This window comes from Panthera pardus, unplaced genomic scaffold (assembly GCF_024362965.1).
Source record: "Panthera pardus isolate Hobbes unplaced genomic scaffold, ASM2436296v1 HiC_scaffold_19, whole genome shotgun sequence".
NCBI classification, from domain to species: Eukaryota; Metazoa; Chordata; class Mammalia; order Carnivora; family Felidae; genus Panthera; species Panthera pardus.
Genome location: NW_026526754.1, coordinates 11,812,089 through 11,824,936, shown reverse-complemented (window position 1 = coordinate 11,824,936; position 12,848 = coordinate 11,812,089). Strand labels below are relative to the sequence as shown.

The 12,848-nt window shown below is 49.1% G+C and overlaps 1 protein-coding gene across 2 annotated transcripts; it reads left to right on the top strand.

The window, feature by feature from the left end:
- The first annotated feature begins 518 nt into the window (after positions 1–518).
- ATXN1L (ataxin 1 like) lies at positions 519–11,413 on the top strand. 2 transcript variants are annotated; one of them, XM_019455370.2, is made up of 3 exons: positions 519–651; positions 2,526–2,593; positions 3,751–11,413. In XM_019455370.2, exon 3 carries the CDS (start codon positions 3,868–3,870, stop codon positions 5,932–5,934), a length of 2,067 nt encoding a protein of 688 aa, XP_019310915.1. In that variant the 5' UTR covers positions 519–651; positions 2,526–2,593; positions 3,751–3,867; the 3' UTR covers positions 5,935–11,413. The 2 variants fall into 2 exon arrangements, with proteins under 2 accessions (XP_019310915.1, XP_019310916.1); XM_019455371.2 differs by having other exon boundaries at positions 3,748–11,413.
- The last annotated feature ends 1,435 nt before the right edge of the window (positions 11,414–12,848 follow it).

Sequence of the window (12,848 nt, the reverse complement as noted above, 5' to 3'; positions counted from 1 at the left end):
CTCTCATCCCGCAAATTCTCACCACTGTTTCATCTTCCCCTAAATCCTAGGTCCGGTCCATTCTCATGCCCCTGAAAGCCATTTCTCAACTCAAAGAGCTCCCATCTCTACCCTGGGTCTCCAGGGAGATCACCTTACTACTCTCCTGGGCAGGGGTCTCCTCGGAGTTCCCCGAGGTTCCCAAGAAGAGGCTTCACGAGTTAGGCCTGGGAGATCCAGGACGTGAGGGTCGCTATTGGCCACGCCCCAGGCTCTGTTTGGGAACCCCCAGAATTTACAGGAGTACAGAGACTGCAGGGGTCATGGTGGGGTCAGGGTGAGAGGGCCGGCCCAGCCTTCTTCACGTGACCCTATTTCCCCAGGGGAGGAGTTCGTTTTTCCCACCAGAGGGGGCGCTGGGGGCGAGGGGTGAGGGGCGACAGGGGCCGGCTCCCTCCCTTCCCGGGTACTCCTGGGCGTTGCTCCTGGGCTCGGGCCCTGACGCCATCTGCCTGCGACGGGGGCGGAACGCACTTGACGCCATCTCCGGGCGCCCGGCTGGGGGGGGGCGCTGGGTGTGGGGCGGCTCCGGGGCCGGGGATGGCGGCGGCCGCGGTCGCGGTGGCTCCGGGACGAGCGGGAGGAGCCCGAGGAGCGCCGTGAGATGGGCCGGTGAGTGTCGCCGGCAGTGCGGGCCGCTGGGCCTGCCTCACTGAGGCCACGCAGGCCTGGGCTCTAAGCTCTGGAGGAAGTGGCCTCCTGGAACCCATTGCCCCGCCGGACCGGGGCCCAAGAACCGCGAACCCGGGGAGCGAAAGAGGCCGCGCCTAGAGTCCCGCGCGCTTTTCTCCGGCCTGGCCCAGAAGGCGGCCTCAGGCCCTGGAGCCCCCGCGGCTGTGTCCCCGAGGGCCGGGGTGTCCCAGTCTTTGGTGTGGGAAGGGGCCCCCGAACAAGGAAGCATCGTCTGCAGGGCCTTGCCTCTGCCCCTCTGTTTGAAGGGTCGACCCCCCACCCCTAAACGTTGAATTTCTAATTTCGGGCCCTACCCTTGTGGAAGCAAGGATTGCAGGATCACGAGAAGCCATAACACGTAGTCTCTTCCAAGCTCCACTCTTTTCTGGCGGGCGCACCTCACCGAATTTTGGGCTCAATCTCTTGATTCTGGACTGTGGCAACGTTGGCAGCTCTCCAGGACGGACCCCCATCCCCGTTAGCTCGGTCAGGGTCACAAGCCGCGTCTACACCCTGAGAAGTCCTCTTTGAGCCCCTCCTGAAGCCGAGGTTTCGGATTCCGAAATGTGTTTTCCGTTGTGGGAACCTGGTGCACAGGCTTGACTCTTTGTTGTCATTCCCTCACCTTTTGCCTCTTTTAATTCTTTTATTAGGCTGTGTTTGGCTAACCCAGAGGCAGGTTTTCCTTAAGGTTTTAGTTGCAGGAAGCAAAGATCGTTCAGGGATTGGAGATGTGACCCCAATTTCTGTTGCCAGTGAGGGAGAAAGCTAATTGCTTTTCAGCTGGAACTGAAGCTGCCAAAGAAGGGACGCAGGACTTGTGCCCACCGTGTAATTTGTATTTATGAAACTGAGAATTTTTCTTTCCCCCAGGTTTTCCTATCTCATCACCCTTTCCTGTACATACACACCTTACCACTCGATTAAAGAGATAAATGTTGCCTTCAGTTTGATTAGAGGCTTGCAGTTCTGTAGGACTTGGACAGGACAGTGGGTAGTTTCTCGGAGTACTGGTCAATATTACTTTAGCTGTTTTGAGAGATTAAGGTTCCTTTCTTGAGTGCTTGATGTTAATGGCATGTGTAGATTAAGATATTGATAGTTTAATGTGGGTTTGTTTCCCCATTGTTAGCTACATGCGGACCAAGGCTGTGTTTTCATTTTCTGTCACACCTGATTCAGCACTTGGTACGAAGCTGTCATTCAGAACATTTTACCCACACACACACAAAGGATCCTTTTTTTTTTTTTACCCTGAAAATCCGTTAATAAGGCTTCCCCTTGAGTGACTCCCCCTTGACCTCTTTTTCTGCCCCAGAAACATAAATAATTGTTCTTTTTCTCTAGTGCCACTTTTGTCATTTAAATAACCTCCACATCTGTTTTCATCATCCCTGAATAAAGGTGAAATCAATACAGTTGATTTTTCCAGCTTCCTATTGGTCACATGGGAATAAATGTTGAGTCTTCCATTTTTGGTTGTGCATTTACCTGAAATTGGGATTGGAAGTAAATTTAACCTTTGGGAATGGATACAGGTAGAGAATGAAGAATATGACATTAAGGAAAACAACGAAGCTTGAAAATTTTTCTTCAGGGATGTCTTTCTACAAGTTAGAGCTTAAGACATAGTCTTTTCTCTATTCAAATGCCTACACACTCTGGATAAATGTACTGTTACCTCAGGAGCAGAGGATGAGGCAGGGACTCATGGACTTTAATGTTTTTGTGGCTTTAGAATTACCTTTCTGGATGACTCAGGGGAAAGTGAGAGTCTAGGCTCCTGCTTACTTTATCCCTATTTCTTTTTCTAGGCTCCCAAGGCAGTGGGGAGGACACTGCTTCTTACTACAGCTGCTCAGAGGCACCACTGGAAGCTCAGGTAATAACAGGAGCTTTGGACACCTTCTTGCAGAAAAAGCATCTGGGATTCAAGAGTGGAAAAACAGAACACAGTGTGATACGCAGATCTAAAGAACTGGAGCCTTGATTGGAAGAAATAGGTGACAAAGTTTGTATGCATTGAAATGTTCAGAACAAAAGGATACTTTATGACAATGGACAAAAGCACGTATGAAAGGTGACAGAAAGGGGAGAGAGAACTTTCTTATGAATCATATAGGCCTATGATAGTAATAAGCAGTTTGAAGGAATGGAGCCAGAATTTTAGGAAGTTGTTCCTAGAGCAGACCTACAATGGAAAAGGAGCCATTGGCAAAAGAAAATACACAGGACAATAGAAAGAGAATGAATGAAGAAAGTACATTGAAGATGGCCAATGAGAAGAAAAGAAGTCTTTCCAGACTAGGGGTAAAAAGTCTATTTGAGGTCAGAAGAGTTTTGCTGCTCTTTAGGGAGGAGGAGAAACAGATAAATTATGGAACACACTAGTACAATCATTCTCCCCAAAGGGCCCAAATTTGAATGTAGTATTTCATGGGGCAATGAAGATACTATTTTTCATTGGCACCTGGGTCTTTGAGATAGTGGTGATATGAGGCAAAGGAGGATGAGAGTATAACCAGGTCTGGGGTGGGGGTGGGGGTGGGGGGATGGGAAAAGGTGAGATCATAACCCAAATTAGGCTGGGGAAAGGAAGCAAGGATGAGGTCATATGTTCAGGAAACAAGATAGCACAGTAGTCTTTGGTGACAAAAGGAGAAGCTTAGGAAAAAGAACCAACAGCAAAGACCATGTGGTCAAATCTTCTCTTAGGGAAGAAGGCTGGGAAGAGTCAAGGTCCCTGTCAAGGCACAACTAATCAGGAAGATGGCGGTCTCTCTGGGGTTGTAGAGCCCACAGGTTATTTACGTATCATTGAGTGTTTATTCTTGTAGCTGTCTGTGGTTTCCCTATTTCTTTCGTATCCTGGGCTGGATGGATAGGGGAGTGGCATCCTTGTTTGCCTCTTTCTCATACATTATTCCCCTGGCAGCACCCTTTGTAACATCTTCCTCCATAGGCATGGTTTCTGCTACTTCCTTTGACTTGGTTCACCCCTAGGTTACTTTTCTTTGCTTCTGATTTGTTCCCTAGCAGATGTGGGCGCCCCAGCCAGCAGCAGAGAGGGGTGCAGGGGAGCCACAGAGAAGCCCCTTCTGATGCCCCAAGGAGCAAGCCGACCCCTTCCAGGCTCAAGGAACACCACAAAGCAATATGAAACCTGTTCATGAGAGGAGTCAGGAATGCCTTCCACCAAAGAAACGAGACCTCCCCGTGACCAGCGAGGATATGGGGAGAACTACCAGCTGCTCAACTAACCACACACCCTCCAGTGATGCCTCTGAATGGTCCCGAGGGGTTGTGGTGGCCGGGCAGAGCCAGGCAGGAGCCAGAGTCAGCCTGGGGGGTGATGGAGCTGAGGCCATCACTGGTCTGACAGTGGACCAGTATGGTATGCTGTATAAGGTGGCTGTGCCACCTGCTACCTTCTCCCCAACTGGCCTCCCATCTGTGGTGAACATGAGCCCCTTGCCCCCCACATTTAATGTAGCGTCTTCACTGATTCAACATCCAGGAATCCACTATCCCCCAATCCACTATGCTCAACTCCCGTCCACCTCTCTGCAGTTTATCGGGTCTCCTTATAGCCTTCCCTATGCTGTGCCACCTAATTTCCTACCAAGTCCCCTCCTTTCTCCTTCTGCCAACCTCGCCACCTCTCACCTTCCTCACTTTGTGCCATATGCCTCACTCCTGGCAGAAGGAGCCACTCCTCCCCCCCAGGCTTCCTCCCCAGCCCACTCATTCAACAAAGTCCCTTCTGCCACCTCCCCACCTGGGCAGTTGCCACATCACTCGAGTACTCAGCCGCTGGACCTTGCTCCAGGCCGGATGCCCATTTATTATCAGATGTCCAGGCTACCTGCTGGGTACACTTTGCATGAAACCCCTCCAGCAGGTGCCAGCCCAGTTCTTACCCCTCAGGAGGGCCAGTCTGCTCTGGAAGCAGCCGCTGCCAATGGACAGAGACAGCGAGAACGAAACTTAGTAAGACGGGAAAGCGAAGCCCTCGACTCCCCCAACAGCAAGAGTGAAGGCCAGGGACTGGTGCCAGTGGTAGAATGTGTGGTGGATGGACAGTTGTTTTCAGGTTCTCAGACTGCACGGGTGGAGGTGGCAGTGCCAGCACACCGAGGGACCCCAGACACCGACCTTGAGGTCCAGCGGGTGGTTGGCGCTTTAGCTTCTCAGGACTATCGTGTGGTGACAGCTCAGAGGAAGGATGAGCCCAGCCCTCTCAACCTGTCCCATCATACACCCGACCATCAGGGTGAGGGGCGAGGGTCAGCCAGGAACCCAGCAGAGATGGCCGAGAAAAATCAGGCCCGAGGGTTCTACCCTCAATCCCATCAGGAACCGGTGAAACACAGACCTTTACCCAAAGCAATGGTTGTAGCCAATGGCAACCTGGTGCCCACTGGAACTGACCCAGGTCTGCTACCCATGGGCTCGGAGATCCTGGTGGCATCAAGTTTGGACATGCAGGCCAGAGCCACCTTCCCAGATAAGGAGCCAACGCCACCCCCCATTACCTCCTCCCACGTGCCCTCCCATTTCATGAAAGGCGCCATCATCCAGCTGGCTACAGGGGAGCTGAAGCGGGTGGAGGACCTCCAGACCCAGGACTTTGTGCGCAGTGCCGAAGTGAGCGGGGGGCTGAAGATTGACTCTAGCACGGTCGTGGACATTCAGGAGAGCCAGTGGCCTGGATTTGTCATGCTGCATTTCGTGGTTGGTGAGCAGCAGAGCAAAGTGAGCATCGAGGTGCCCCCTGAGCACCCCTTCTTTGTATATGGCCAGGGCTGGTCCTCCTGCAGCCCCGGGAGGACTGCACAGCTCTTCTCTTTGCCCTGCCATCGGCTGCAGGTGGGAGATGTCTGCATCTCTATCAGTTTACAGAGCTTGAACAGTAACTCAGTTTCTCAGGCTAGCTGTGCTCCCCCAGGCCAGCTGGGTCCCCCCCGAGAAAGGCCTGAGAGGACAGTCTTGGGACCCAGAGAGCAATGTGACAGTGAGGGGAAGAGCCAGCCGCCAGGCGAGGGCTCCCAAATGGTAGAGCCCTCGCAGCCGGAGCCTGGTGCTCAGGCCTGCTGGCCAGCCCCAAGCTTCCAAAGATACAGCATGCAAGGGGAGGAGGCACGGGCTGCGCTGCTCCGTCCCTCTTTCATTTCACAGGAGGTAAAGCTGTCCATCGAAGGGCGTTCCAATGCAGGAAAATGAACCTCTCTCCCAGACCAGGACTGGGGCTTCACCCCAGAGCTGGGCCTCACCGTGAGCAGGCAGAGGATTTGCACATGCCGAGCAGGGAATGGCTCTCTTGGCAGTGAGATTGGGGGGAAAGAGGAGGCATGAAGGCAGCCTCCCAAGGCAGGGTCTGTTGCTCATTACCCCATGGCAGCCTTTCAGGACAGCCCCAGAGGGTGCTGCGATGGAGAGCAGCAGGCTTGAGCCAAGGAAGGATGGGGGTGCACACAAGATAAGAAACATTCCAAATATCAGGGCCTCCCTGTTCTTTCCTCCCCATCCCTAGCTCCTGCAAGGGGAAAGTTGGGCTTTGGGGGCAGGTGGCAGAGGGAGGGAGCAAAGAAAGAGCCAAAAATGATGATCCACAGCTTATAGTAGCAGTTCAACTGTCTGAAGTTTTTTTCCTTTCTTTTTTGTGGTGGGAGGGCAGGAAGCCCCATGATTGGGATTAAGAGGGTTCCCACCCAGAACTCTTCTTTTGAGAGCTGTGCACTTTAAAGGGTGATTTTGTTACAGATGTCTGTGGGTTTGTGGGGGAGGAGCACTCATCTACAGGACTCTGCTTGATTCTGTGCTTCAGCCCTTTCCCATCTCCCCACCATTCCTCCCACAAGGCTTCTAGCACCAGGAGAGAGAGAAACCCCTCCAGGGTTCAGAGTGAAGTACTGCTTTGGCAGGGACCCAGTCAGGGGACTTTAGGAGAAAGACCTGATGGCCAGTTGACCGGGTTCTAGGCAGGGCTTCTGGAAAGGTAGCTGATGTAACAAAGCTCCTCCTACCCAGCATGCCAGACCTACTTCGAAATTGTACTGAATTTCTAGTTGGTAATGGTGACTTTTGAAAGAACCAGTGGACCTTTTTACCCAGTCCCCTACTCTCCTCTGTCTATGTTGTGCCTAAGTGCCTGCGCTGTCCCCACCCTTCTGCTGCCCTAACCTCTGCATGGTGTCTTGACCTGGGCCTGATTTGTAGCTGCACTGCCTTTCCCCTTCTGCACAATTGTTTTTGTCTCCTCTGACCAAGACCTCTTGTTTTTGGTGTGTAGGGGTCTCTTTGATTTCCTTTTTAGTTATATTTCCTATTTTTAAAAACTCATAAAGAATCATGTCCCCTCCTCTTCTGCAGCTGAACAGCTTGGTAGAGAAACAAGAAGGGAACTGTGCCCTGGGTCAGGGCAAATACACCTGGCTGGGCAGTGCCCATCCTGGCGTTTTTACATAGCCCCTCCCATCTTATTCCACTTCCTGTCAGCAATCAGGCTTCTCCGAGCCATCCCCTCCCACAGCCAGCTCTGAGGTTCTGGGATAAGGGTCTTGATAAGTTTCCAGTACCTGAAGTCTTCTAGATTTCATTTCGTGGTGGAGAATTCCTCTGCAAAGAGCATTCTTAATCTTAGTTGCATTTGTCCCCTTGTGTCTTAAGCCCATGTTTTCTTCACAACTTTTAGCATCAGCTTGGACTGTGGGTTTCCACTGGGTATTGAGAATTAGGCTCCCCCACCAGCTTTCAGGTGGGTGGGTGGGTTTTTTGTTTGTTTTTCAGGGGTCTTCAGACTCTTGAAGCAACTCAGGGTATTGTCCACCCAGCTCTCTGGTGAGGCTTCTCCCATAATATGATCCTGGCATTTTCTTTAGAAATGTACTTGGACTGGCCGAGGCCTTGCCTGCCATCAGGAGTCCCAAACCTCTGAGGTCTGATCTCTGCTCTGTCAAGGACTTCAGGCAAGTCTTGTGACCTCTCGCTCTTTCACTTCCTCCCCAGCTGCCAAATGGGGATTAATAATCTTACCTACCTCCTGGGGGGAGGGGGAGTTCTGAGAATGGAGTCATTCTTAGTGTTCTGGTGCTAAAGGTTGTTCTCCGGGGGGAACTAAGTGACTGAGACCGGCTTGTTTGCTCCAAGCCCTACATGCCACTGTTTCATTCCTAGAGAGCAATTACCTGGTCAGTCAGGTTTTAGGGGCCCATCCAAAGGAAGCTGCTGACCTGACTGTGAGTACTTAAGTCTCCAGGTCACCTCAGAACCAAACACCAACTGTGTGTGGTAAACACTCAACCTTGTATGCATGTGGGATCATCGCCTTTCCCTTCTCTGTCCCCCATTTTCTCTGAATGCTGCTTTCTCTGGCTTGTTTCCTACAGAGGAGGCCTGTGGGAATAAGTCTTGAGGAATCCTCTTGGATGACAGCCCCAGGAGAAGGCCTCATCTCTGACTGTTCCGTGGTCAACTCATTCCTAGGGATTATTGTTTGCACGGGTTTCTCAGAAACATCCTTCCTCATAGGAAGGCTCACCAACTGAATACAGTGGCATTCACACAGTAGACACTCAAGAAGTGTTCCCCGAGGACACCAATTGAGCTTCCTCTTGTGGGAGCAAACCTATGTCCAACCAGATACAGTAGTTTAAATCAAGTAACGCTCCACTTCCCAGCCTGGTAATTTCCACTGAATCCTGGAAAGAGAAAATCTTGTGCACAAGTTGGGCCCTGACCTTTCTGCTGCTGTTCTCTTCTGTCTCTTGCTGGTGAAGGAATATCAGCAGCTCTTCTAGTACCATGCCATGTGTATGTAATTTATTAATACTCGGTTTTGCAAAGCTGCGGAGGTGTGTTTTGTCAAGTATGGGCTCCCAGGAGCAGAGGCTCTGTGCTCTAAATCTTGGTCAGAGCTGTGGCATTCTGCTTGCCTTTTCCTTCTGGTTCAGTCTTTTCTTTCAGGCATGAGAAATAAAAGGAGCCTGTGGTGTATCTGTTCTTCCTTAAAGGAATTTCATACGTCTGTAAGAGACCTAAGAGCAGTTTGGGGATAGTGAGCATTTTAGTGGAAGCTGTCAGCTTTTTGGGAAATGGGCAGTTGAAGCAGGCCAGAGCCACTCCCTTGTCAGTAGTAGGAGATTCCCACAGTTAAGGAGTAGAAAGGAGGCCTGCTAACTCTGGCACTGAACAGGAGTGGCTTTGTACCGACTTGGGAGTAGAGTGACTAGGTAAAGGATGAGTAATATGCCCAAGTCTTGGATCATCATTCCTATCAAGATTAGTGTACGTGGGGAGGGGTGGGGGGCATGGAGGGTGGTGGTGTGGGGGAAGGGAATTCAGAGCTGAATGCTTGTACCCAAGGGGAGGGCCCCTAGCAGATCTGGACTGACCCTTCTACATTTTTGGTCCCAGTCAGTTGTAACACCAAGGGCTTTGGTCTGTGCTGCTTTGCCACTGCTGCTGTCTGCTCACTGTCCTGCCTGCTACCCTTTATAGCTCCCTGTCCTTCCATGTCTGAGCATAGAGGGGAAATCCAGGCATCCTGTCCACTCTTACCTGTGCAAGTGTTACTTTATAGCAAAGTCCTATTGAATAGGGATAGTATGAAATGCTGCTGGTGGGCTGGTGAATCCAAAGGGATATGGCTTCAGTGCTTGCTGGGAGCCCTTTGGCTCCAAAATCTGTCTTGAGGGAGAAGCAAGCAGGTCTTATTAGTGGGTGTTTTCTATGTATTAATCGCTTTCCTTTGTGGTATCTTGTATCCTGTTTTTAAAATAAATGATGAGGAACCAGGTTAGGGCCTGTGTCAGCATCCTAGGGAGGTTCATCTGGCTCCAGTTAAGTGGATTCTGGGACTGGAGAGCATTTAAACTTTGACTGACATAGCCCCTCTGTGGGTTTAGTTTTATTTTTACTAGTGGACATCATAGGAGATAAACAGGGTGGTGATATGATTTAGACCTGCAACAAGCAGGCACATTGGAGAGGTGAATGATCACACTGGAGATGAAGGGTGGATGTGGGTTGACTGGGAAAGGGCCTGGGTCCATTGGAGTAAAGATACCTGATTAACTGAACTGGCCATGGAGATTAGGTCACAGTCTTAAGAGCAAAGGGTAGAGGTCAAGTTTTAGGGAGACTTCCTGGCCTCTTAGGGCTAAGTTTAATAAACCACACCGAAGTTACAATACTTTCCAGATGAGAAAAAGTGTACACTACAGTTGAAGAGCTGGACCGTGTAAGGTGGATGTTGACCAGGAACCTATTAGCCCTTTGCTGGGAAGCCTTCACCATCCAGCTTCCCTGGGCTAGGGAAGGCCTCCCACATTATGCAATAATAAAATAAGCATCTGGGTCTTTGCAGCTATCAGTTGCTCTTTCAACTCTAGGGTCCATCTTTGGGCCAGAAACCTGGTCTGGGCCTGGGATGACACCAGCCCTCGATGCTAGAGTTGACTGCACTCTCTCCTTACCTGCAGACTATGCACAGTGCCTGGGGTGGAAGGAGGAGAGCTGGTGCGGTTTGCCCTGCTGAGCCTCCCCAGCAGGAACAGTAGTAATAAATGCACTTTTCACACTAAGGTTTCTTTATTAGTTCTCCTGTTAAGCCTAGATCCTCCCCTGGTAGATTGCAAACTCAGTCTGTGTGATCCCAAAGCCATTTCACTGCAGATGCCCAGCAGTGAAGATGGCCTCAAATTGGGTTCCTGTCTGCAGTGTGTATGGCAGCAGCCCATGTGCCTTTACCTATTGTCAAACTTGCAAGCATTTATTTCTGTCTTTATGACTGTCACGGGGACTGAGGTTCTTCAGAGAGAGGGAGCTGGTGACACAGTGGTTTTACACCCACTCCCTAGACAGGGAGTTTGCACGTGGTTGTGAGCTGTGAGTGGTTAGTGCATTGCTAGTATTGCTGAAGGCAGGGTGCATCCCTCATTTGCTTGATACACTCAAGAGAATATAGATTGTGTTGGGAAGAGACTGACTGTACTCGTGGCAAACTTGAAGTATTAAAATAAGGCTGTCCCCTACAACCTTCCTAGTCACACACAGGATCCCTGTAGCCAAAACAGTATATGTTCCAGCTGCAGAGAGCAGACTGCTCTCAGCTTGCACAGCACCTTAGGGGAGGGAAGAATATATGGATAGGGAATGGGGTGGAGATAGGAAAGCAGGAATGTTGTCATCCAGGTGGCTTTAGGGTCCTGAGGAGTAAAGAAGGATGGCACTGGGGAGGTCTGGATGGATCTGATTTGTGTAGGAGTTCCCTGTAGATAAATTACTGATCCCCCAACTACTATCCCCAGTATGTAATGGCTGAATTAATATGTAATCAACTGCATTGTATCTAAAGCCTTAGAACTAGTCAGGTGCTCCCCCCACCCAGTACCATTTCTTACCCTCTAATCCTACCTGATCTTTAACAAAGCATTAATAATTCTAAGGATAATCTCTATTTTGTTGTGCTTTTTTGTAACTGTTTTAAATAAATCAATTTGTACTGTATATTTGTACTTTTGTGAGATCCTTTTTGCTGTTTTACCATTTTAAGTCTCTGTACTTGGCTACACACAGATTGTATTTTTATTGTTAATGCTCTTCTTATGGATACCTGCATTTAACTTGTGGACTATGTAAACACAATATATATCAATATCTATATATCTATATATCTATCTATATAAACTACTAGCTTTTCCTTCTGGTGTTTGCGCCTTCTTCTTATCCCAGCCGTAGATGGTGGCTGCTGGGTGGGGGATAGCTTGTGGGAGAGCTTGTAATATACCAAATTGTTCCCATCTTTATGTGGTGGACTCTGGGCAGATTGTGCAAGCTAGTCCTGAAGCATGGCTGCACGTTCTTTTGGTATGTATTTCAATGATCCAGAAGTCTACCTATACACTTAGATGTTAGCATGATCAATCACAAGGACTTGTAGATATCCTCACTGCTGGCCTTTTCTCCAATTCTTTCCTTTCCTCGGGAATATTGCCAGAAATTGCTGGAATACATCAGCAGCAATCATAACTACTGCTTCTAAATTACAAAGCTTGCCAGTAGTAGGAGGTGAAACACACATGATTGTGACTCAGATCAGTTTATTGAGCACTTACTAGGTGCCACAAACTATCCTAAGTTACATTTATTATAGTAATATATATTAGCTATTTATTAATAGTCACTTGTTGCTAGTATTTTTATTTTGTGTTTGGGGAAACGAAGACTAAAGTAACTTCCCCACAAAGTTATAGTTTGTCTTAATAAAAGATATAGTTTTTAATTTTTTAATGTTTATTTTTGAGAGAGGCCAGTGGGAGAGGGGCAGAGAGGGAGGAAGACAGAATCTGAAGCAGGCTCCAGGCTCTGAGCTATCAGCACAGAGCCCAATGTGGGGCTTGAACTCATGAACTGCAAAATCATGACCTGAGCCAAAGTTGGACGCTTAACTGACTGAGCCACCCAGGCACCCCAAAAGTTATAGATTTTAAAGGGCAGTGCAGAATTTTAAATCCAGGCATGAGATTCCTGAGTTTGTATTAACCACTAGTTTGTTGTGATACTTAGCAGAGATAATCTATATAAAATGCTCAGAATAATCTTTGACACAGAGTGACTACTCAACCATTTTGAAGCATCCCAAGTAAAAGTTCAATATGGATCTTTGTGAGACAGGCACTTGGCTCATTAAGTATTTTCTTTTAAAAGTCCAGTACTTTGAAATAAGTTTATTAAAATTTTTGTGTTCCCCGAACAGAACTATCTCAGCCTGTCTGGTAGGAATTAACCTGTTTGGTGGTGGTGGTTGGGGGGGCGGGGGCTGTCAGTTAACACTAATAGTCTTAAACCTATGGAGGTCAGAGAGGAGTCCAAGTTTCCTTGTTATGATATTGGAAGAGGTCCACATTCCTGGCATAGTTATTTTTCTGGCTACAACTTAACTAGGGCACTTCCTTCTGGACCTCAAGATCTATAATTATCTAAACTGTACACAACCTTTGGTGCAGGCTAAGGAAAGTTCTGTACTTGTTCTGTACCATCACAGACACTTTTAAGAAATGACCTCAGCTCTGGTCTCCTCGGCTTGGCAGACCTACAAAATGGTCATTTTGCTTGGGCTTTGACCACTGTCAACT

What these genes read in the sequence shown, in the direction of transcription:
- ATXN1L (XM_019455370.2), top strand. Translation starts at nt 3,868, where the DNA reads ATGAAACCTGTTCATGAGAGGAGTCAGGAATGCCTTCCACCAAAGAAA.